The sequence below is a fragment of the Somniosus microcephalus genome, chromosome 3 (genome assembly GCF_052327205.1).
Source record: "Somniosus microcephalus isolate GS21.2 chromosome 3, FLI_Smic_1.0, whole genome shotgun sequence".
Classification (NCBI taxonomy): Eukaryota; Metazoa; Chordata; class Chondrichthyes; order Squaliformes; family Somniosidae; genus Somniosus; species Somniosus microcephalus.
The window spans coordinates 278,908,140-278,933,380 of record NC_140989.1 but is presented as its reverse complement, the minus strand read 5'-3'; the positions used below and the strand labels follow the sequence as shown (position 1 = coordinate 278,933,380).

General features: G+C 42.3%; 1 protein-coding gene across 4 annotated transcripts in view; it reads right to left on the bottom strand.

Annotated features, from left to right (window-relative positions):
• smg7 (SMG7 nonsense mediated mRNA decay factor) overlaps positions 1 to 25,241 on the bottom strand; it is a 123,622-nt gene that overhangs the window by 65,696 nt on the left and 32,685 nt on the right. For 3 of the 4 annotated variants that reach the window (XM_085982605.1, XM_085982609.1, XM_085982606.1), the window contains exons 7-11: positions 23,975 to 24,137; positions 16,995 to 17,151; positions 15,706 to 15,776; positions 8,467 to 8,527; positions 1,391 to 1,510 (exon numbers count right to left, since the gene is read on the bottom strand). In XM_085982605.1, the coding sequence (XP_085838731.1) occupies positions 1,391 to 1,510; positions 8,467 to 8,527; positions 15,706 to 15,776; positions 16,995 to 17,151; positions 23,975 to 24,137 (572 nt within the window). The remainder of the gene's footprint in view (positions 1 to 1,390; positions 1,511 to 8,466; positions 8,528 to 15,705; positions 15,777 to 16,994; positions 17,152 to 23,974; positions 24,138 to 25,241) is intronic. The other variant, XM_085982607.1, reaches the window with a different exon arrangement.

Here is a 25,241-nt window from a genome sequence, read left to right as displayed (position 1 = left end):
ATGTACTCAATAAAATTCACTGAAACTCTGAATAAATCTTTATACAATAAATCCCCAACTTGTAGATTTGAGACACATTTAAGCAATTAAAGAAATTTAATTTCAAAGTGCAGCAGCACTATAAACCCCTTTAAGTGAAAGCAAGAGTGGCTAAATACCAATGTTACTTCTAGGGACAACTAGATTTGAAAAGTTTGTTAAAAGTACTAAAAGCATTAATGTAGCCTATACTCTTCTGATTGGTCGCTTCCTACACTGGACTTCTTTGCTGAGGATTAGATCAGGATTTTGTGCCAAGCTGGTCCCCATATTGTCTTCATCTGAAAGATCTGAGCTTCAATGTTCAGGAAGGAGGGGCAGCTGTTTAGACAGAAGCTGGTCACACCTTACCCTCCTGCTGAATCTGGAAGGCACTTTACCATTTAAAAAAGACAGTGAGATGGCGAGAAACAAAAGAACCTAGGTGGTAGTATATACATTCTTCATAAAGGAAAGTGGCCCCAAGTGATTTTTGCCCAGAGAATGACAGGTAATTCTATTGCATGTGATGGTTGAACAAATGAATTAGGCGCTCAGTTCCAAACCAATGTGGAGCAGTCCAAGCTCCACTGCTTCATTACAGCACCAATTGGGAAAATAAAAATCTGCGCCCAGTTTCACAGCACTAATTAAAAAGTCAAAGCATCTGGTTTTAATATAAATACCATTTCATGCCCAAGTCTCTCACACCTTCACAAATATTGTTATGACCTACAATTTTGATGTTACAATTTGTGTACACAATCTTTTACTGCTTGGCCATCCAGCATAGCATTCTGAAGTGTGACTTTTATAATGTTGCAACCGACATTCAATTGTATTTTTTTCTGTTTTCTCGTCCCGCCCCGCCCCTCCTGCAGGCACTGCCACCTTGCTGGGGTGTGATTCCATCACCCTTTAATACCTCAGCCTAATGTGAGCCTTGACAGAGAATACTAGAAGGCTTTTTGACTGCAACAAGCCCAATGCTGTCCTTGACCACTGTCCATAGACATGCAATTCCAGCAGAGGTAGCAGGATAGTGATCAGGATCAGCAAACTTAAACCCGGACACTGAGGCCAATTGTAGACACCCAAGATTCCAGATAACTCAATGCAAACCAGAGATCGAACTAAGGACCTTCCCTGGTCTGTAAGGCTCAGACACCATTGGATAAACTTGCTGAGTCATCAGGGAGCAGCCATCGTATTGTTTTTGAAAATACTAAAAAGAAATTAAAAAGTTAAAATACAATTGATTCCAATCTTTTTTCCTTGGTTATAGCCACTGTCAGCCAATCTAAGTGGAGGACATTTAATTTGTTCATATAAGTACACTGACTTTTAAACCTTTGTTTCAGTTACAGTATACCTGGAATGATTTTCTGCTATCCACTTTCCCAAAGCAAGCAATCGCTGATGGCGTGTCCTTAGTTGTTGCCCTTCCTTGTCTCCCACTATTCCTTGGTGCCCGCTCGAGAAATCCAGATTTCTTTACAAGAATGAAATACATCAACGTATAGAGCATCTTGAACAGATTCATTACACAGAACAGAAACAATGGAAGCAAATTAAAAAAAACCTCAGCAACACAAGCAATAAATGTTAACCCAAATACAGCAATCAGATAGCGTCAGCCAATGGAGAAATTTGGAAAAATGTCTTAAAGCCATGCAAGGAAACAAGACGGGTGTAACATAACTTTGGGATCCTCTCTCCATTGTTATCTTAAAATGATTGCATTTTAAGATCTCTCTGCCACTCATCCTTTCCAAAGTCAGAAAAGCATTAGAACACAGTAGCGTTAAGAAGTCCAAAAGGGTGAGGTACAAGTAGAGAGATACAGGTACAGAAAGAGGAGTGTGTGACCAACAGTCAACAAGGTAATAGGAACCCAGCGGATGCAAGGAAGGAGGAACCACAGAAACTCGTCCTGTCCAACAGGTACAATGTACTACCTGTAGGGATAAGGAAGGCGGCTATGGGGAGGATGGCCAGACTGCTAACCAAGGCACAAGGGAACATGGAGCAGGAGGTAGTCCGGGGTGAGGGGGCAGAGAACAGACAGAATAGAAAGATTGTAGTTACTGGGGATCTATAATTAGGGAGGGGGAAGAGAGTATCCTCTGCAGTCACGATCGAGTCCAGGAGGGTGTGTTACCTACCAGGGTAAGGGATATCTCGAATCAGCTGGAAAACAAAGGAAAAGGCGGGGAGAAGAACTATTTGTTGTGATCCATGTCGGAGTCAACAACATAAGAAAGAACAGGGAGGAGGCCCTGCTGAGGGATTATCAGGAGAATCAGCTCGGCGCTAAATTAAAAAGGACCTCGAGGGTGGCAATCTCCAGATTACAGCCTGAGCAACATGCTAATTAGTATAGGGATAAATAGATCAGGAAAGTAAATATGTGGTTGAAGGACAAGTGTGCAAAGGAGGGTCCCTTTTCAATAGGACACTGGCACTAGTATTGGGACAGGAAGCTGTGTCGCCAGGATGGGCTGCACCTGATGCTTGGTGGGACCAAGGTCCTAGCAGAAAGGACAAATAGGACTAGAGAAAGGACTATAAACCAATAAAGAGGGAGGAGGGTCTGGGTAGAAAAAATAATAACCTAAAGATTAAAAAAAGAGGGGATAAGAGAAAGGGTCAGAGTACAAAAGGAAATAAAGAGAATATAAATACTCTGGGAACAGAAATAGGAAATAATAATAAAATATCAGTTAAAATAAATCAATGAGCAATGGAACATAAAAATATATTAAATTGCCTCTATAGCAATCAAAAGTGTGATAAGTCAAAAAATGAGAAATTCACCACAGGTAGGGTAGGGAGTTACCCAAGTAAGAGTTATGGACACAAATGCAGATAGCATAAGAAACAAAACAAATGAGTTAGGCACAAATCCAACTTAAAGGATATGATCTGGTAGCCATTACAGAGGCCTGGCTACAAGTTGGGTATGATTGGGAGCTAAATATTCCAGGCTATAGGATCTTCAGAAAGGACAGGGAAATTGGTAGAGAAGGAGGAGTAGCAGCAATATTGATAAAAGACAAAATCACAGTAGTGGAAAGAAAAGCATCAATAAGGATGAACAGGCAGTGGAAACAATATAGGAGAACTAAGGAACAGTAAAGGATGCAAGACCCTGATGGGAGTTGTCTACACACCTGTAGACAGTGGTGGTGGAGTGGAGGATTGTATAAAGAGAGAGATCAGGGAAGCATGTGGCAGAAAATGTGTGGTTATAATGGGGGATTTTAATTTTCACTTAGACTGGGAGAAGCAAAATAGTTGAAGTCATAACGCCAAAGAATTTCTTGAATGTATTCAGGAGGTTTTTGAAACAGTATGTTTTAAAACCGAGGCGATAAGGCCATACTAGATTTAGTGATGAGTAATGAGCCAGAATTAGTTAATAATCTGACTGTAAGGGAACATTTTGCAAATAGTGACCATAGTATGATTGAATTTGATTATGTTTGAGAGGGAGAAGCAAGAGTCACAAACCAAGTTTTTAAATTTAAGCAAGGCAAATATCAAAAGGATGAGAAATAAATTGACCACAGTAAACTGAGCTGAGTTGTTAATGGGTAAACCTAGAGACAAACAGTGGGAAGTATTCAAAGAAGCATTTGGTACAATACAAGACCAGTATATTCCCCTAAATGGCAAAAGCTTCACTTGTGTATTTAAGCAATCATCGATTACAAACAAGGTAAGGGACAGTATTAAGCTAAAAGAAAAGGTTTGTGCAAATGCAATCCAGCAGATTGGGATAACTTACATAAAAAACCCAAAAAGGATGCAAAAAGGAGTATGAATAAAAACTTGGAAGAGATATCAAAACTAACAGTAAAAGTTTTTATAAATATATTGTGTGTGGTGAGGGGCACATTAAAAACAGATGCAGGTGAGACTATAATGGACAGTAAGGAAATGGCAGACTTGTTAAATTAGTACTTTGTACCTGCTTTCGCTGTAGAGGAAGAGGACAAAATACCAGAGGCACTAGGGAACCTAAAATAAGTCAAGGGGAGGAACTTAGTGGATTTAATAAGTTTAAAAAATGGTAATGGAGAAAATAATGGGACTAAAGGTTGACAAATCTCCAGGATCTGATGGCTTCCAGCCTCAGGTATTAAAAAAGCAGGTGGGGAAACTACAGTTGAGTTTGTAATAATTTTCCAAAGCTATCTAGATTCAGGAATAATACCCATGGATCAGAAAATTGCAAATGTCACTCCATTATTTAAGACAGGAAGGAAGGAGAAGGCATTTGATACGGTTACATACAAGAGATTACTAGCAAAAATGAGAGCACATGGAATTGAAGGTAACCTGAGGACACAGGTTGAAAATTGGTTGTGAGGCAAGAGACACGGTAGGGATAAAGGGAATACACTCTTGACTGGCAGGATGTGACAAGTGGCGATCCCCAGGGATCTGCACCATATATATATATCTCAATGACTTGGTTGAAGGAATAGAGTTTGCAGATGACACTCAGGTAAGAGGAACAGTAAGTTGTGTAGATGGGAGCACAAAGTTACAAAGGGACATAGGCAGATTAACTGAGTGGCAGGTGGAACTTAACGTGCGAGATGTGAGGTCATCCACTTTGGATCCAAGACAGACAAATCAGAGTATTTTCTAAATGCAGAGAGACTAGAAACTGCAGAGGAAATTGGATGTCCAGGTACACAAATCACAAAGATAGAGCAGAGGTACAAAAAATAATTAACAAGGCCAATGGAATGTTGGCCTTTATTTCAAGGAGGTTGGAATACAAAGGGGAGGAAGTTATGCTTTGGTTGTAGAGCCTTGGTCAGACTGCATCTGGAGTATTACGTTCACTTCTGGTCACTGCACGTCAGGAAGGATATGTTGGCCTTAGAGGGGGGTACAGCACAGATTTACCAAAATGATACCGTGGCTTAAAGGGTTAAATTATGAGGACAGGTTGCATAAACTTGGGTTGTATTCCCTTGAGTTTAGACTGTTGAAGGTGATCTAACGGAGGTGTTTAAAATGATAAAAGGATTCGGGAGAGTAGATACAGAGAATATATTTCCTCTAGTGGAGGAATCCAGAAAAAAAGGGGACACAATCTTAAAATTGGAGCGAGGCCATACAGGAGTGAAATCAGGAAGCACTTTATCACACAAAAGGCTAGTGGAAATGTGGAATTCTGTCCCCCAAAAGAACTGGATGCTGGGTCAATTGATATTTTCAAGACTGAGATTCACAAATCTTTATTAGGCAAGGGTATCAAGGGATATGAATCAAAGGTGGGTAAATGGTGTTGAGGTACAGAACAGCTATGATCTAATTAAATAGCAAACAGGCTTGAGGGGTTGAATGGCTTACTCCTGTTCTTATGTTCCTGAGGGAGCCGAATTACCTTGTGTACAATCTGAAACTACCCAAATTAATAACCATCTCTAAACATGATTAAATTCAGCTCACTTACTCTTTTAGACTCAATAATTCTGCCAAACAAGCTTCTCCTGATGCTGTTAAAATCACAACCATTTCCTTTTACACCAAGACAAGTTTTGAGGGTGCCACCAGCAAGGTTAATCTTGCTCTTTCAGACAGCAACTTACCTCCTCTGCATTTCTAGCATTGTGTGTATATAAAAAGTTTATAAACCTAACTTTGGGCCTTCTGAACCCTGATCTAGCAGCAACAAATTAACAGAAGTACAGTTCTGGAATCAATGGATCACATGCAATAAATATCAACCCTACATTATTTTCTTTTATAGCTCTTGTATATTAAAGGACTGCTCCAGTAAGTGGTTCTTTTTATTTAAACTCTAACTCCACTGTTAAAACTGGTAGCAGACAGGATGGACAAGATGGAAAACGGACAGGGCCAAACACACCTGCTCCTTTCTGTGCAGCATATGAACCAGTTTCAACATTGCTCACCTATAAAGTTTCTCCAGTAACTTAAGAGGTTATGGGAGTGAAAGCAACGGGCTTAAGGAGGTAATTAAAAAGAAAGCCTGCATGTATGCAAGCAGCAGCAGTTCTGCAATGTCCCCTTTTGTTAAGGATGTTGTTTTTAAGCTGTCAGTAAAAGGCACCAAAGTCAAAGTGACACCTTTCGTGCCTGCACTACTAGAAAAACAGTATTTGTGTTTCACCGATTGCCTACAGTGAGAGGCCTGTCATTTTTTTAATGGATCTGGGTAGACTCCAAAACACCCCGACAGTTCCAGTGATTAGCTATTGATTCATGTAACCATGCACTGCTCTTTCTCACCCCCAAGCCAAGGTTGGTAACCAAATATGCTAAAATTCCAAACTTCTGTTGGCACTGTTAAGACATATGAACTTTTGAAATGAAGCTGCCTCCCTGGCAGCAGATTCTCTAAGCGAAGCAAGGTGCCTGTAGGTCTTTACAAACATCAGTAACTTGTCCAGAAGGGAAATAATCAATCTCAGAAAACTGATTTCACGGTTAAGATTTAGAATTCTGCTAAAGCATTTAAAAAAAAGACAATTCGTGTGGTTGCCAAATGGCATTCAGGTTAACTGTTTCAAGGCCTTTACCGATGGAATACTACTCCAACAACTTGCACTTATATAGTGCCTTTTACGTAGAAAGATGTCCAAAGGCATTTCAGAGAGCCAAGGGGAAAAACCCGGTGCCAAGCTAATGAAGGAGATATTAGGAGAGGTTATCAAAAGCTTGGTCAAGGGGTGGGTTTCAAAGAGGGTCTTAAAGAAGGAGAGGGAGGTAGAATGGTTTAAGGAGAGAATTCAAGAGTGTGGTGCTTAGGTAACTGAAGGCACAGTTACCAATGGTGGAGCAAAGGGAAGGTGGAATGCACAATAGGTGGGAATTAGAGGAACGGAGAGCTGGTGAGGAGGGATTGCACCACTGGAGGAGCTGAGAGAGAGAGAGAAAGGGAGAGGCAAGGCCAGGAATGGATTTAAACACAAGGACAGGAATTTAGAATTTAAGGCGCTGGGGAACCACGAGCCAATGTAGCTCAGAAAGGAGGTGATGGGCATGCAGGATTTGGTGTGCGATAGGATATGGGTAGCAGAGTTAGATGAGCTGAAGTTTGCAGAGGGTGGAGAATGAAGGATAGCCCTGAAACCACTGGAATAGCTGAGTGTGGCGGTGACAAAGGCAAGGAGGGGGGTTTGGAGAGGCATAGATGGGCTGAGGTAGGGATGGAGGCAGGTAATGTTAGAGTTAGAAGTAGGCATTTGCGATGGAGAGGTTATGGGGTCAGAAGCCAGGTTAGATACAACTCTTCTGGATTTTGAGCAGTTAAATCAGAAGGCTTCACAGTTGGAAGGTATTAACTGTGTAATTAGATTACCAGAATATGAACAAACTTTATATTATGGATTTGGGGTTACTTAGAGGATCTAATAACATAGTTTAGAGCAACTTACCCCCAAGTCAGAAGGCTAACTGTTGTGCAATAATTCTTTTGACTTAACATAATTGAATATAGGAGTAGTGAAAGATGAAGTAATGAAAACAATGCAATTTTACAACACTAGAATAAGATCTGCTGGAGAGACTAGTTCTGATTCTTATACCATTTCACACAATTTAGTGAATGAATTATTGTTCCACCAACTAAACACAATGAACTCGAACACTAAAAAGAAACACATTAATATGTAAAATACTTGATTCAAAATGTATATCCAGATCACAAAGCTTACAACTTTGTTATTGACTTCTACTCTGTGTCCTGCTTAATAATTAAAATTTTGAGAATGAAGTACATCGAGGTGCATAAAGTATAAAATGATATTGATAGACAAGGTGACTCCAGACTGGTAAGGTGCATAGAAAAAACTATTTCTGTTGGTCAGTGAGTCCATAACTTAGAGAGGTTAGAAGATTTTTTTTTAATGCAGAGGGTTGCTAGGACATGGAATGTTCTACCAGAAACAGCAGTGGGAGCAGAATCCACAACAGCTTTTAAAAGGGAAGTGGATAAATATTTGAAAAAAGTGAAAAGGTATGGAATAAAGAGAGCAAGGAAATGGGATTAAGTGAATAATGCTTGCAGAGAACCAGCACAGGTGCGATGGGCAGAATGGTCTCCTCCTGTACTGTAAAATGATTCAAGTCAGGTCAGAAGCAGAGGAATTACAGTTATGGTGTGAAAAGCAACTTGAAGCTGACCTTAGAAAAAAGTTCTGTACTCAAGTGTTTCAAATAATCCATTGAGAAGGTAGCAGATTAAAGCTGTGGGGATGGGGAGTTGTTCGAAATGCAGTTCGATTTTAGACTGGCTGAGTTGGCATACTAGAGGGGTGAGGCTTGATGGACCCAAAGGCCCTTTCTCTTCATTTTCCTGTACATTCTTTTAAAACTAGTCACAACAATGTAGATTCTCTTTAAAAGGTCCAATGCCAATCATGTGCATTTGTCATTTTACAAAAAGGATTTTTTTTTTACCTTAGTGAAGGTCTGAGTGCAAGGAACCCCTGCAGTTCAAATTCTTCAGGAAGAGGAGTGGCTGTAAAGGGGATGGGGAAGAGAGAGAGAAAAGGGAAAAGAATACAATGAGTATTAGGCAAAAATTCACACAAATCGGTAATTTAATTTTTGTTTTGGACAGTTACAGAAATTTCTCCTCATTCCGATGTTGTTTTAAAAATCAACTGGAAACTATTAAGAATTTCAAACATGTATATTAGTTTATTTAACAAATTCACCCAGTAATTATGGAGTTATGTTTATTTAATGACAGACAATAGATAACCATGCCCAAGTCCTGCATTATACTTCACATAGATGTAATCAATAACAATGTTACCAAAACCAACTGTTCAAGTAGGAATTTCCAACAGATTTAGGAGAGGCTCTTCCACATAGATATCTCAGTTCCAGGGCATTCACGTGCTTAGAACATCCAACGCTGCTCATATATGGTTACTGACAAACTCTTCTTTAATTTTGCACCTAATCATCAAAGGGATAGTATTTTTAAAGCAAACAGCCAAAAGGTGGTGGTTCAGTGTTATTAGATGTGTAGAGAATGCATGCACCTTCCCTCCAAAAGTAATTCCTGTCATTTTGCACTGAGTGTGGCTTCAACAGAGTGCTGCAAGTTGGGCGAGTCGGAGTTAGGTGAGGAGTGGAAGGAGGAGATCCCTTGCTTTGCCTTTGTTTTCCGTAACTTTTCACCCTGTAGGAAGAGGCCGGTGCAGGGAGCAGCAGGAGAGTAGTTATTTAAACTCACTTTCGCCGTTTTTTTCAGAGGCTTACCAATCTCGCAGACCGGCAGCGGTGTTCCAGAGCCACGTCACGATTCAAAGTGATGCGGGCAAGAGGAAGCAGCTGATTGGGTGAGTACGGCCAGGTGAGTATTTATACTACTCTATAGTTTGACAGTTAAGTTTAACAGTTTATAAAGTTTAGAAGGTCTTAATTTTTGTGGTTATAAAAGGAAACTCTTATTTAAACGGCACCTAAATATCCGGAATTCTCTAATAACCAGCAAAATTCATACTCCGAAAACGCCTCAATAACCAGAAATGTTGCCGAGTCCGAGTCTCCCGCGGTGGCCGTTCTCCAAATTGCCACTACTCGGCTTCTTGCGCTGTCGGAAGTCCGAACACCTCAATAACAGGAGTCTGACTCTCCCGCGCTGCCGGTAGTCTCTTCCGATCCGCCATTTTTCTGAGTGTCTCCCGCGCTGCCGATGGTCTCTTCCGATCCGCCATTTTTCCTGTGTGTCTCCCGCGCTGCCTGTAGTCTCTTCCGATCCACCATTTTTCTGTGTGTCTCTCCATCTTTATCATGAATTATCTCCCCCATCTTGCATTAAGGAATTCCCAAAAGTTGGTCCAAGCAAACGGAAGAGAGTGGTGTTAACTTTAAAACAGAAAATCGAGATATGCCAACGACTAGAAAGGGGAGAGAAGCGTATCAACATTATGAATGAATTCAAAATCGGTTCATCAACAATCTACGACATCAAATCGCAGAAGGATAAGCTGCTCAAGTTTTATTCAAGCTCAGAGACATCTAAGAGTGTAGAGAAATGGCGTACGCTTCGTAAGCCTAAGCTTGAAGAGCTGGATACCGTGCTTTAGGAGTGGTTTTCTCTTAAGCGTTCAGAGGGTGTTCCACTTTCCGGACCCATACTAATCGAGAAAGCGAAGGATTTCTACGTAAAGATGGAGCTTACTGACAAGTGTGCTTTCTCCGAGGGATGGCTAACATGCTTCAAGTTACGGCACGGGATACGATGACTCGATATTTCCAGGGAGAAGAAATCAGCTGATCACGACGCTGCAGAAGAAGACTGCGATTATTTTAATTGGCAACTCCATATTCTGCATTCCACCTTTCTACAAAAAAGGCAAGAGTCCAATAAGCAAGCAGACATCCGGGACATGTTTAAGAAAGCTTCCAAAAGAGTTGAAGCAGTGGAAGTGCCTGAAGAATCTGTTGAAGTGCATGATCCTGATGACCCAGCTGGCATGGATATTCCTGATGAACCAGCTGACTTGGAATAAGTAACTACAGTACTGTATACAGTCGTTTACTGTATAAGTTTTGTTTTACTGTTAAGTAATTAAAGGGTTATGGATTACCCTCAACTGGCAGTTCTGTACTTAATCAAGCATCTTCCACCATCCATTTAACAACATTCTGTAGGTGAGTACCCAATTACTGTATACTGCAAATTTCTTGATTTTTTTTATTTTTGTGTTAAAAATAGCCTCGGTAGATAACCCTCTCCGTCATCCAGAATTTTTAATCAACCAGCACCGTCCCGGTCCCGTCGGTGCCAGATACCGAAGAGTTTCCTGTAGTTTCTAAGGTCTCTGTTGTGTAGCGGGGAGTGCTAGTAAACAAGGGCCGTTGAGTATATCATTTAAATGTAGTGTAATTAGTGGCATTGATTTGATTTAATTTAAATTAATTAATTAATTAATGGGTAAGTCATGGCAGCACAGCTCGGCCCCGTGGCATGCTCCTCCTGCACTATGTGGGAAATCAGGGACACTTCCTGTGTCCCTGACGACCATGTGTGCGGGAAGTGTATCCAGCTGCAGCTACTGGCAGACCGCATTGCAGCTGTGAATGGATACATACTGGAGCATTCGCGATGCTGAGGACGTTGTGGATATCATGTTTAATCAGTTTGTCACACCGCAAGTAAAGGCTGCACAGGCAGGAAGGGAATGGGTGACCGCCAGGCAGAGTAGAAGGCGCAGACAGGTAGTGCAGGGGTCCCCTGTGGCCATCCCCCTCTCAAACAGATATACCGCTTTGGATATTGTTGAGGGAGATGGCTTATCGGGGGAAGGCAGCAGCAGCCAACTTCCTGGCACCATGGGTGGTTCTGCTGCACAGGGCGGGAGGAAAACGAGCACGAGAGCAAAAGTGATAGGGGATTCTATTGTAAGGGGAATAGATCGGCGTTCCTGCGGCCGCAAACGAGACTCCAGGATGGTATGCTGCCTCCCTGGTACAAGGGTCAAGGATATCTCGGAGTGGCTGCAGGGCATTCTGGAGGGGGAGGGTGAACAGCCAGTTGTCGTGGTGCATATAGGTACCAACGATATAGGTAAAAACCGGGATGAGGTCCTAAAAGCTGAATATAGGGAGTTAGGAGGTAAATTAAAAAATAGGACCTCAAAGGTAATAATCTCAGGATTACTAGCAGTGCCACGTGCTAGTCAGAGTAGAAATAGAAAGATATTTCAGATGAATACATGGCTAGAGGAATGGTGAAAGGGGGTGGGATTCAAGTTCCTGAGACAGTGGAACCGGTTCTGCGGGAGGTGGGACCAGTGCAAACTGCACGGTTTGCACCTGGGACCGATGTCCATGGGGGGAGTGTTTGCTAGTGCTGTTGGGGAGGGTTTAAACTAAAATGGCAGGGGGTTGGGAACCTGTGCAGGAAGACAGAGGAAAGGCAAGCAAGGATAGATGCAAAAGATAGGAAGGAGAAAAGCAAAAGTGGCAGTCAGAGAAATCAAGGGTTTAAATCAAACATGGCCACAGTAAATAATAATTCTAAAAGGTCTAAGAGTGTTAAAAAAACAAGCTTGAAGGCTCTGTGTCTTAAGGAGCATTCGTAATAAGGTGGATGAATTAGTTGCGCAAATAGATGTAAACGGATATGATATAACTGGGATTATGGAAACATGGCTCCAGGGTGACCAAGGCTGGGAACTCAACATCCGGGGGTATTCAATATTCAGGAAACACAGGCAAAAAGGAAAAGGAGGTGGGGTAGCATTGCTGGTTAAAGAGGAGATTAACATAATAGCAAGGAAGGATATTGGCTCTGATGGTGTGGAATCTGTATGGGTATACCAAGGGGCAGAAAACGTTAGTGGGAGTTGTATACAGACCGCCAAACAGTAATGCTGAGGTTGGGGATGGCATTAAATGGGAAATTAAAGATGCGTGCAATAAAGCACAGCAGTTATCATGGGTGACTTTAATCTACATATAGATTGGGCTAACCAAATTAGTAACAATACTGTGGAGGAGGAATTCCTAGAGTGTATACGGGGTAGTTTCCTGGACCAATATGTCGAGGAACCAACTAGAGATCAGGCCATCTTAGACTGGGTATTATGTAATGAGAAAGGATTAATTAGCAATCTTGTTGTGCGAGGCCCCTTGGGGAGGAGCGATCGTAATATGATCGAATTCTTCATTAAAATGGAGAGTGAAGTAGTTGCCTCAGAGACTAGGGTCCTGAATTTAAATAAAGGAAACTACAATGGTATGATGTGCGAGTTGGCTAGGATGGATTGGGGAACGCTACTTAAAGGGTTGACGGTAGATAGGCAATGGCAAACATTTAAAGATCGCATGGATGAACTACAGAATTTGTTCATCCCGGTTTGGCATAAAAATAAAACAAAAAAGGTGACTCAACCGTGGCTAACGAGGGAAATTAGGGATAGCATAAGATCCAAGGAGAGGACATATAAATTGGCCAGAAAAAGCAGCAAACCTGAGGATTGGGAGCAGTTTAGGATTTAGCAAATGAGGAAAAAGGGGATTAATTAAGAGGGGGAAAATAGAGTATGAGAGTAAGCTTGCAGGGAACATAAAAACTGACTCTAAAAGCTTCTACAGATAGGTGAAGAGAAAAAGATTGGTGAAGTCAAGCATAGGTCCCTTGCAGTCAGAATCTGGGGAATTTATAATGGGGAACAAAGAAATGGCAGACCAATCAAATACATACTTTGGTTCTGTCTTCACAAAGGAGGACACAAATAACCTCCCAGAGATGTCAGGGAACATAGGGTCTAATGGGAGGGAGGAACTGAATGAAATCAGTATTTGTAGGGAAATGGTGTTAGGGAAATTGAGGGGATTGTAGGCCGATAAATCCCCAGGGCCTGATAATCTACATCCTAGGGTACTTAAGGAAGTGGCCCTATAAATAGTAGATGCATTGCTGGTCATCTTCCAAAATTCTATAGACTCGAACAGTTCCCATGGATTGGAGGGTAGCTAATGTAACCCCACTATTTAAAAAATGTGGTAGAGAGAAAATGGGGAATTATAGACCGGTAAGCCGGACATCGGTAGTGGGGAAAATGCTAGAGTCCATTATAAAAGATGTAATAGCAGATCACTTGGAAAACAGTGACAGGATCGGACAAAGTCAAGCATCTTCCAGCATTTTCTGTTGTTTTGACAAAGGGTTTGACCCGAAACGTTGACTCTATTTTCTCTCCATGGATGTTGCCTGGCCTGCTGAGTTTTTCCAGCATTTTCTGTTGTTATTTCGGACAAAGTCAACATGGATTTACAAAAGGTAAATCATGCTTGACTAATCTACTGGAATTTTGAGAGGATGTAACTGGTAGAATAGATAAGGGAGAACCAGTGGATGTGGTGTATTTGGACTTTCAGAAGGCTTTTGATAAGGTCCCGCATAAGAGATTAGCATGCAAAGTTAAAGCACATGGGATTGGGGGTAAGGTATTGACTTGGATAGAGAACTGGTTGGCAGACAGGAAGCAAAGAGTTGGAATAAATGGGCCTTTTTCCAAGTGGCAGGCAGCGACTAGTGGGGTACCGCAGGGATCGGTGCTAGGACCCCAGCTATTCACAATATATATTAATGGTCTAGACGAGGGAACTAGATGCAATATCTCCAAATTTGCAGACGACACAAAGCTGGGTGGACGTGTGTGCTGTGAGGAGGATGCAGAGAAGCTCCAGTATGATTTGGACAGGTTGGGTGATTGGGCAGATGCAGTATAATGTGGATAAATGCGAGGTTATCCACTTTGGTGGCAAAAACAGGAAGACAGATTATCGGAACGGCAATAGATTGGGAAAAGGGGGAGTGCAACGAGACCTGGGTGTCCTTGTGCACCAGTCGCTGAAGGTAAGCATGCAGGTGCAGCAGGCGGTTAAGAAGGCAAATGGTACGTTGGCATTCATAGCGAGAGGATTCGAGTACAGGAGCAAGGATGTCTTGCTGCCATTGTACAGGGCCTTGGTGAGACCACACCTCGAGTATTGTGTGCAGGTTTGGTCGCCTTATCTGAGGAAGGATGTTCTTGCCATGGAGGGAGTGTAGCGAAGATTCACCAGACTGATACCTGGGATGGCAGGAATGACGTATGGAGAGATTGGGTCAATTGGGCTTATATTCGCTGGAGTTTAGAAGAATGAGAGGGGATCTCGTTGAAACTTATAAAATTCTATCAGGACTAGACAGACTAGATGCAGGAAGGATGTTCCCGATGGCGGGGGAGTCCAGAACTAGGGGTCACAGTCTAAGGATAAGGGGTAAGCCATTTAGGACTGAGATGAGGAGGAATTTCTTCACCCAGAGAACCTGTGGCATTCTCTACCACACAAGGCAGTTGAGGCCAATTCATTAAATATATTCAAGAAGCAGTTAGATATATTTCTTAAGGCTAAAGGGATCAAGGGATATGGGGAGAAAGCAGGGACAGGGTACTGAATTTGGATGATCAGCCATGATCTCATTAAATGGCGGAACAGGCTCGAGGGGCCGAATGGCCTACTCCTGCTCCTATCTTCTATGTTGCTATGTAGGATCAATATTCCTTCAGATGTCCTCCCTGGTTTCTGGGGAGGGGGGAGGAAAAGAGGGACTGTGTCACCTCTGCATTTCATTTCACATTGGACTTATTTTCAAGAAGAAAAATGGTCCAGTGCATCAAAGCTGCAGAGGCACTGAGCTGCAAAGTTGGAGTGGAAACTGTTACTGGGCAGTTCTCAGGCATCTCCTGCCAGCCAGTTCAAGAGCAGCATTGGTGGAGCAGTATTGCCTACCTGTCCTCTCATTCATAAGGTGCTTGGTCTAGGCATTAAAACCTTTGAAGGAAAATTAACCCAAGATGGAGTCAAGCAGAGTACTTTAGGAGAAAGTTACACCATTTTTGCCTGGAAGATTGAAGCAGAAGGTTATCAAGGGTTCCCCATGGATGAGTACTTGGCCCAGCTCTGAATCATTAAATTGCAATACAGACATGTGTGCTTTCACATTATTCACTACCCAATAATTTAAAAATTTTGTGGAAGACTGTTGGACCAAATGAAAAAACACAAATAAAAATACTGCCTCATCTTTCAATGAAAGCTCATATGCTATACAGTGCATTCAATTTTTTCCCTTTAACTTTAGCATTAATTATTTATAAGTTCAAAAGCAACAAACACCCTTACCATTAAAGCTGGACAGATCGTCTTCCTGTGGATGAAAGCTGTTCAGCAATGATACAATCCAGGGCCAAATGCTGAGGGAAAAGAACAAAATTCTAGTGATAGGAAATTTGAATTCTGAATGTTGCACACCTTATTGTGGTCCAGATTGGTACGGCAGAAATCTGAGTGCAAGATGTCACCTTCTTGGTAGGTGTGCGCTCCAGAAAGACCATGGGAAAGTCTTGAGTGGAAGAGGAGAAGCTTATCTCATCAAGTGGCACAATATCAATGTTGAATGTTTTTGCTGCCCAGTGTCAGCATCAAGCACTGTCAAGTCAAGTGTAGCACAGACCAGATAATGGTACAGTAGTGGACTCACAACCTGCTCAAATCCCACCATGGCAAGTTGTGACTCGTGGGCTGTCACGTAAAAAAGTTACCACAAAAGCTGTTGGATTGTTGTAAAAACCCAACTGACTCAGTAATGTCCTTTAGGAAAGGGAACCTACCTAGGCCAGCCTACACATAATTCCAGTCCCACTCTGAATAAAGTGGCCTGGCAAACCACTCAGCTGTCAGAGTGACTATGGATGAGCATTAAATGCAGTCCTGCCAGCGTCACCCACATCCCAAGAACAAATTAAAAAATTAAAAGTAAAACTTCCCCAAAGCGCACCTCATCCTCAAAAGACTACCTCCATACTGCACTTGTGGAATCTTTTTATTTTCTATATCATCCACCCGTACAAATTTTCAGAGAGCTTATAATTTAACACTAATTTATACAGAAATGCGAACAGCAGTAATTTACATGGAAATGTGAACAGTTTTGTGCTGCACCTATTGGGAACAAGGCTGAGACTATCCAAACTCATTTCCCATGGGACCTTTACAGCCAGTGAACAGAGGAGACTAAATAGTAATCCAAGTTCTAAAAGTAAAATAGCTGAATACTAACTCACTATCAGTCACCTCTGAACTATTTTGTAAACTCTATTAGTTGAAATAAGTGACGAATGTTAGTGCAGGAGCATGGTGCTCCAAGTGATATAGTAAACTACATGTTTGCACGCATGATGAAACTTCCAATAGCTTCAGAAACTAATTTTTAAATGCAGGAACCAGAAAGGTACACTTAACTATTCCATCCACGAACCACAATTCTGGGTCTACATGTAAAACATGCCCACAAGAAAATTGTATATCAATGTCAGATAATGGAGAGAAAGGTATTTCTGGTCTTTGGGTCACTTAAAAGGTTCACTATTCAATTTAGTAAACTGTGCTAGTTCTTAAAAAGGAATACTTACTACTGCCTTTCTTCTAATGCACTCTCCTGAAAGACATTGGGTCTGAGTTTCAGCCAATCCAACGAAACTTTAACAGCTGGTAGTGGGCATTCGCCTAAGGTTTCTTTAAGATTCTCGTCTTGTAATGCACACTTGCACATGACTCCAAGAAAAGACACTGGAAAATTGTGGGAGAACAGAAATTTTTTAAAATACATTATTCTGCCATCTTGTGTTGATTTCATCTGAACGCACATTGTATATTTTACATTAACCAAATCTGTCTGATCAAACATAAGCTACTCTTTGTGAAGTGATGGAATAAAGTGCTCCAAGTGGGTACAGCAAAGCCCAGATATTCCTCTAAACCACAAACCTCAAGGGGAACAGAACAATCAACTACATATACTTTCTCCATTTCCCAAACTATTCATAAGCATGTTCGCTGAGGAAATTAATTGCAGATTTCAAGGGAGTCAGTTTTGAAGGAAGCCTGGCTTCATATGCACAGAGTCCTAAATTATGACAATAAGAAATTTTTGTCTATGCTGGATATAAACAGAGAGTCCAGAGAAAGGTTGGTTTTATAATCCAGTGAAACAAGCAACCCACTGCATGTCAAAATCCTCAGTTAATCTTGTAGACAGCCTAGTCAGTCTGAGCTCAGTTGTAGCACTCTCGCCTGAGTCAGGTGGTCATGGGTTAAAGCCCTACTGCAAAACTTGAGCACATAATCTAGGCTGACACTTCAGTGCAGTACTGAGGGAGTTCTGCAGTGTTGGAGCTGTCTTTCAGTTAAGATGTTAAACCAAAACCCCGTCTGCCCTCTCGGGTGGACGTAAATGATCGCATGGCACTATATGAATAAGTGCAGGGCAGTTCTCCTGATGTCCTGGCTAATATTTATCCCTCAACCAGCGTACCTAAAAATATTATCTGTTCATTTATCTCATTGCTGTTTGTGGGATCTTGCTGAATGCAAATTGGCTATAGTATTTCCCTACATTACACAGTGACTACACTTCAAAAGTATATTTGATATAAAGTGCTTTAGGACATCCTGAGGTCGTGTAACACACTATATAACTGCAAGTTGTTTCTTTTCTTTAGAGACACACTTCATTATCTCTCCGGTCTTATTGTACTCAAGCGGAAGATAAAAGAATGATACCACCCTTAGACTGAAATACAACATGACTGTTTGACAAGCAGCGCTGCAAGAAGAATTTCCATTGCCCTTTCCATGTTGCAAAGCAAAAGATGTACCACATGGGTGAGAGCCAAGTCAGTCCCAGGGTATAAAACAAATACTAATTACAGTGCAAACCGTTAGCCCTCTAATTACAGAAGTTACCTCCAAGTGACTCAGAGACTAGGGTCCTGAATTTAAATAAAGGAAACTACGATGGTCTGAGGTGCGAATTGGGTAGGATTGATTGGGGAATGTCACTCAAAGGGTTAACGGTAGATAGGCAATGGCAAACATTCAAAGACCGCATGGATGAACTACAGAATTTGTTCATCCCAGTTTGGCATAAAATTAAAACAAAAAAGGTGACTCAACCGTGGCTAACGAGGGAAATTAGGGATAGCATAAGATCCAAGGAGGACAACATATAAATTGGCCAGAAAAAGCAGTAATCCAGAGGATTGGGAGCAGTTTAGGATTCAACAAAGGGATCAATTAAGAAAGGGAAAATAGAATATGGGAGTAAGCTTGCAGGGAACATAAAAACTGACTGTAAAAGCTTTTATAGATATGTGAAGAGAAAAAGATTGGTGAAGTCAAGCATAGGTCCCTTGCAGTCAGAATTAGGGGAATTTATAATGGGGAACAAAGAAATGGCAGACCAATTAAATACATATTTTGGTTCTGTCTTCACAAAGGAGGACACAAATAACCTACCAGAAATGTCGGGGAACATAGGGTCTGATGAAAGGGAGGAACTGAATGAAATTAGTATTTGTAGGGAAATGGTGTTAGGGAAATTGATGGGATTGAAGGCCAATAAATCCCCAGGGCCTGATAATCTACATCCTAGGGTACTTAAGGAAGTGGCCCCAGAAATAGTAGATGCATTGCTGATCATCTTCCAACATTCGATGGAATCTGGAGCAATACCCATGGATTGGAGGGTAGCTAATGTTACCCCACTATTCAAAAAAGGTGGTAGAGAGAAAATGGGGAATTACAGACCGGTAAGCCTGACATCAGTAGTGGGGAAAATGCTAGAGTCCATTATAAAAGATGTATAGCAGAGCACTTGGAAAACAGTGACAGGATCGGACAAAGTCAACATGGATTTACAAAAGGTAAATCGTGCTTGACTAATCTACTGGAATTTTTTGAGGATATAACTAGTAAAATAGATAAGGGAGAACCAGGGGATGCAGTGTATTTGGACTTTCAGAAGGCTTTCGATAAGGTCCCGCATAAGAGGTTAGCGTGTAAAGTTAAGGCAGATGGGATTGGGGGCAAGGTATTGACTTGGATAGAGAACTGGTTGGCAGATAGAAAGCAAAGAGTTGGAATAAACAGGTCTTTTTCCGAGTGGCAGGCAGTGACTAGTGGGGTACCGCAGGGATCGGTCCTTGGACCCCAGCTATTCAGAATATATATTAATGATTTAGACAAGGGAACTAGATGTAATATCTCCAAATTTGCAGACGACACAAAGCTGGGTGGGCGTGTGTGCTGTGAGGAGGATGCCGAGAAACTACAGGATGATTTGGACAGGTTGGGTGATTGGGCAGAAGCATGGCAGATGCAATATAACGTGGATAAATGTGAGGTTATCCACTTTGGTGGCAAAAACAGGAAGGCAGATTATTATCTGAATGGCAATAGATTGGGAGAAGGGCAAGTGCAACGAGACCTGGGTGTCCTTATGCACCAGTCGCTGAAGGTAAGCATGCAGGTGCAGCAGGCGGTTAAGAAGGCAAATGGTATGTTGGCCTTCATAGCGAGAGGGTTTGAGTACAGGAACAAGGATGTCTTGCTGCAGTTGTACAGGGCCTTGGTGAGACCACATCTTGAGTATTGTGTGCAGTTTTGGTCGCCTTATCTGAGGAAGGATATTCTTGCCATGGAAGGAGTTCAGCGAAGATTCACCAGGCCGACACCTGGGATGGCAGGAATGGCGTATGAGGAGAGATTGGGTCGATTGGGCTTGTACTCGCTGGAGTTTAGAAGAATGAGAGGGGATCTCATTGAAACTTATAAAATTCTGGCAGGACTGGACAGACTAGATGCAGGGAGGATGTTCCCGGTGGTCGGGGAGTCCAGAACCAGGAGTCACAGTCTAAGGATAAGGGGTAGGCCATTTAGGACAGAAATGAGGAGGAATTTCTTCACCCAGAGAGTGGTGAACCTGTGGAATTCTCTACCACAGAAGGCAGTAGAGGCCAATTCATTAAATATATTCAAGGAGTTGGATATATTTCTTAAGGCTAAAGCAATCAAGGGGTATGGGGAGAAAGCAGGGACCGGGTACTGAACTTGGATGATCAGCCATGATCGCATTGAATGGCGGAGCAGGCTCGAGGGGCCGAATGGCCTACTCCTACTCCTGCTCCTATCTATGTTTCTATGTTTCTATGAGCACCACGGCTCTTAAGGTCATTTCTGAAGCTTTCAGATCAACAGTTTGCCACTGAAATCCCCAACTGTAGTTAATATTTGCATATGGAGAGTTGGAAAGTTGCATGTATTTTTTTTTTAATAAAAGACTTGAATTTATATAGCACCTTTCACAACCACTGGATGTCTCGAAGCGCTTTACAGCTAATGAAGTACTGTTGTAGGAAACGTGGCAGCCAATTTGCAAACAGCAATGTGATAATGACCAGATAATGTTTTTGTTATGTTGATTGACGGATAAATATTGGCCAGGACACTGGGGATAACTCCCCTGCTCTTCTTCAAAATAGTGCCATGGGATCTTTTACATCCACATGAGAGAGCAGACAGGGCCTTGGTTTAACATCTCATCCAAAAGACAATGCAGCACTCCCTCAGCACTGCATCGAAGTGTCAGCCTAGATTTTTGTGCTCAAGTTCCTGGAGTGGGACTTGAACCCACAAACTTCTGACTCAGAAGAGAGTGTGCTACCCACTGAGCCACACCTATAGTGGCTTTCTTTCAATTATTATATTTTTTCTTGAGAGCCAAAACCTGAGGAATAATCTATGCGCCTGCATCTATTGTAATCTTCAAAAGGAAAGAAAAACATTTATTCATTCAGTGGACTCTTCACTGAAATGTGGAATCTTAATTATAAAATCTCTTATGAGATTATAATGAACTTGGTTAGCAACACCAACTTCTGCCTCCCCGGTATACCCAAATATAAAATGTATTCGCATCGGCTGATTTAAACATATTGTCTGGACTGAAATATCATACAGGATGCTAGTAAGGTCTAACGAGGTCATTGTTTTACTACAGCTTTGCATTCATATAAAAATCACCAACAGCGTGTGCCTGAAATTTTTACTTTCTCTTCAATGTGATCTAACTACAACAAAAATAAAGAATTCAGGGACACCTATATAGCTAAGTTTTAAACCATACTTTTTGGTGATTATTGTAGCACTGTTGCTACGGAGTGATAATAAACCTACTTTTGATTTAGTATTGTGGCTAAAGATTGCCTGGAAATCCTACATTTTCTGTTCAAAGGGATAAAACCAAAACTGATTTATAAGTTTAACGGAAAGAAGCAGAATCTAATAGCACAATGAATTATACCAAACACTCAAGCTCCGGTTTAAATGATTTGGTTAGGTTTTGGCCAACTACTTTCTTTCCTCAAAAGTAAGTTTTTTAATTTATTTGTTTATGGGATCAGGGCGTCGCTGGCAAGGCCAGCATTTGTTGCCCATCCCTAGTTGCCCTTGAGAAGGTGGTGGTGAGCTGCCGCCTTGAACCGCTGCAGTCCATGTGGTGAAGGTACTCCCACAGTGCTGTTAGGTAGGGAGTTCCAGGATTTTGACCCAGCGACGATGAAGGATCGGCGATATACTTCTAAGTCAGGATGGTGAGAGACTTGGAGGTGGTGGTGTTTCCATTCACTTGCTGCCGAAGCAGCTTTGGCGAGTTGCTGCAGTGCATCGTGTAGATGGTACACACAGCAGCCACGGTACGCCGGTGGTGCAGGGAGTGAAGGTTTAACGTGGTGGATGGAGTGCCAATCAAGCAGGCTGCTTTGTCCTGGATGCCGTCGAGCTTCTTCAGTGTTGTTGGAGCTGCACTCATCCAGGCAAGTGGAGAGTATTCCATCACACTCCTTACTTATGCCTTGTAGATGGTAGAAAGGCTTTGGGGAGTCAAGAGGTGAGACACTTTCCGCAGAATACCTAGCCTCTGACCTGCTCTTGTTGCCACAGTATTTATGTGGCTGGTCCAGTTAAGTTTCTGGTCAATGGTGACCCCCAGGATGTTGATGGTGGGGGATTTGGCGATGGTAATGCCGTTGAATGTCAAGGGGCGGTGGATAGACTCTCGCTTGTTGGAGATAGTCATTGCCTGGCACATCTGTGGCGTGAATGATACCTGCCACTTATCAGTCTTGTTGCATGCAGGCATGGACTGCTTCATTATCTGAGGAGTTGTGCATGGCAGTGAACACTGTAGTCATCAGCGAACATCCCCATTTTTGACCTTATGTTGGAGGGAAGGTCATTGATGAAGCAGCTGAAGATGGTTTGGCCTAGGACACTGCACTGAGGAACACCTGCAGCAATGTCCTGGGGCTGTGATGATTAACCTTCAACCACCACAACCATCTTCCTTTGTGCTAGGTATGACTCCAGCCTGTGGAGAGATTCCCCACTTCCACCCCCCCCCCCCTCAACCCCCCGATTCCCACTGACTTCAGTTTTACTAGGGCTCCTTGATGCCACATTCGGTCAAATGTTGCCTTGATGTAAAGGGCAGTCACTCTCACCTCACCTCTGGAATTCAGCTCCTTTGTCCATGTTTGGACCAAGGCTGTAATGAGTGGAGCCGAGTGGTCTTGGCGGAACCCAAATTGGGCACAGTGAGCAGGTCATTGCTGAGTAAGTGCTGCTTGATAGCAATGTCGATGACACTTTCCATCACTTTGCTGATGATTGAGAGTAGGCTGATGGGGCAATAATTGGCCGGATTGGATTTGTCCTGCTTTTTGTGGACAGGACATACCTGGGCAGTTTTCCACATTGCCAGATAGATGCCAGTGTTGTAGTTTGAACCAAGTTAGTTATTTGAAAGTTGCTGGAGTTAAACATATATTTTGTACGTGCTAGAGGTTTTGGGGGGTTGGGGGGGTTGCAGAAAGGTACACAAAAACTCAGCAGAATAAATGTCACTTTGTGATGTCATCCAGAGAAATGGCAGAGTTATGACAAAGCCAGTTATAATTAAATGCCAACACAGAGAAATGCTTTTGCATTCATTTAGTGTGCTTTTGTCAGAAGTTAATTTGCTCTGGCAGTAATTTGGAGCACCAACTTATTATAAGGAGACACCAACTTGCCTGACCAATATAAAATATCTTCAAAAGTGCAGATTAAGACAACTTAATTTTAATTGATTTCTGAGTAACTGCTTTCTTCACAGGCTAACTACATTCAGTGCCAATAAATCTAATTTTCCAAAACAATTATTTCACAGTGTGCCCCATTTGACACCTATTATGATCTATAAAATATTTTAAATCCCATTTCAGACTTTCCTTTAAGCATTTAAACCGGAGCTTGAGTGTTTGGTGTAACTCATTGTGCTATTAGATTCTGCTTCTTTCCTTAAACCTATAAATCAGTTTTGGCATTTTTTCCCATTGAAATGAAAATGTAGGATTTCCAGGCAATCTGTAGCCAGAATACTAAATCAAAAGTAGGTTTAATCGTACTGCAAAATATTTCATACCTTTGACCATCTCAATATGTATAACAGATGCTCCAAACATAACGTTTCAATAAAAAAAAATACAAATTCTTTTTTTTTTAAATCACTTACTGAAGAGACCCAGGAGTTGTGTCCAACACAGCAGTTCTTCTTGATTATAGCTATGGTCATCGGATTCAGTACTGAAATCACGCAGATGGTGCAACTCAAACAGGTTAATGACTGTGAGGTGCACGAGTTGCTGAGAACTAAATGCCTTCTGAGGAAGAAGTCTCTGAAAACAAATCAAATCTAGATCAGAGTTATGGCTGCTAGAGACAACTCTAGAAAATAAGAGTGGAAGATGTTTAAAATCACAAAGTGCAGAAATCTGGCAATCATAGGGGACCAATGTCTTAGAATATACAGGCTGCACCTTGCACTAAAACAACTGAATTATCCAGTACCCTGGGGGGTGCCAACGACTTTTCGCCCGGACCCAGCGCCATTAACGACTTCCGCTAAATTCAGTGGGAGTTTAGCGGCGGCGGTAACCAGTAGCGCCCCGGTCCGCTACACATGCAATGACGTCATCACCATGCGCAGCGCCCCGTTTTCGCCCCGCCTGCAAAATTGGGCCCCAGCCCGAGTCTGCGCCGGACGATGACAGCGACCGATTCAGGGGGCGGGAACAGAGCAGCAGGAGGCTCACGGGGCGCTAAGTAAAGGGGAGGTGGCGGGCGAGGGGGGAAAAAAAATCGTCTGACTTACTTGTCGTGGCCCGTTGCGTCTTTGAACTCCGAGTGCCGGACTGCTGGCACGGCACCCTGCTCCTCTGTGGTGCAGGTAGGGCCCCGTACAGTTGAGGACTTGAGCCCTCCCCTTTAATGAGGGGAAAATCCCTTCCATGCGGCAGCGCTACGTGGCCCAGTGCGTAGCGCTGCAGAACGCACCGCCCCGATATTCGGGGTTAGCCTTCTAAGAAGGAAGTGGAGCGCTCGAATTAGCGCGCCTCCTCCCTCTTGGAGTGCTAAAACTGAAGTTAGCGATCGCTGGCGATATTTTTCGCCAGGCACTAAATTTAGTGCCCAGGCAATGTTAGCGACCCAAAATGGTCGCTAACGAATTTTTACCCCCTAGTGTTTTAAAAAATAATTACCATAAAATTTGAATGAAGATGCTTAAATTAAAAGTACATGGTATTCTTTCCAACAGATAAAACTAAGCGTGACAAAAACAGTGGGGTTCCATAGGGCTCAGTACTGGGTCCTTTGCTTTTTGTGATATATATCAATTATTTGGACTTGAATGTAGGAAGTATGATTAAGAAGTTTGCAGATGATACAAAAATTGGCCGTGTGGTTGATAATGAAGAAGAAAGCTGTAGACTGCAGGAAGA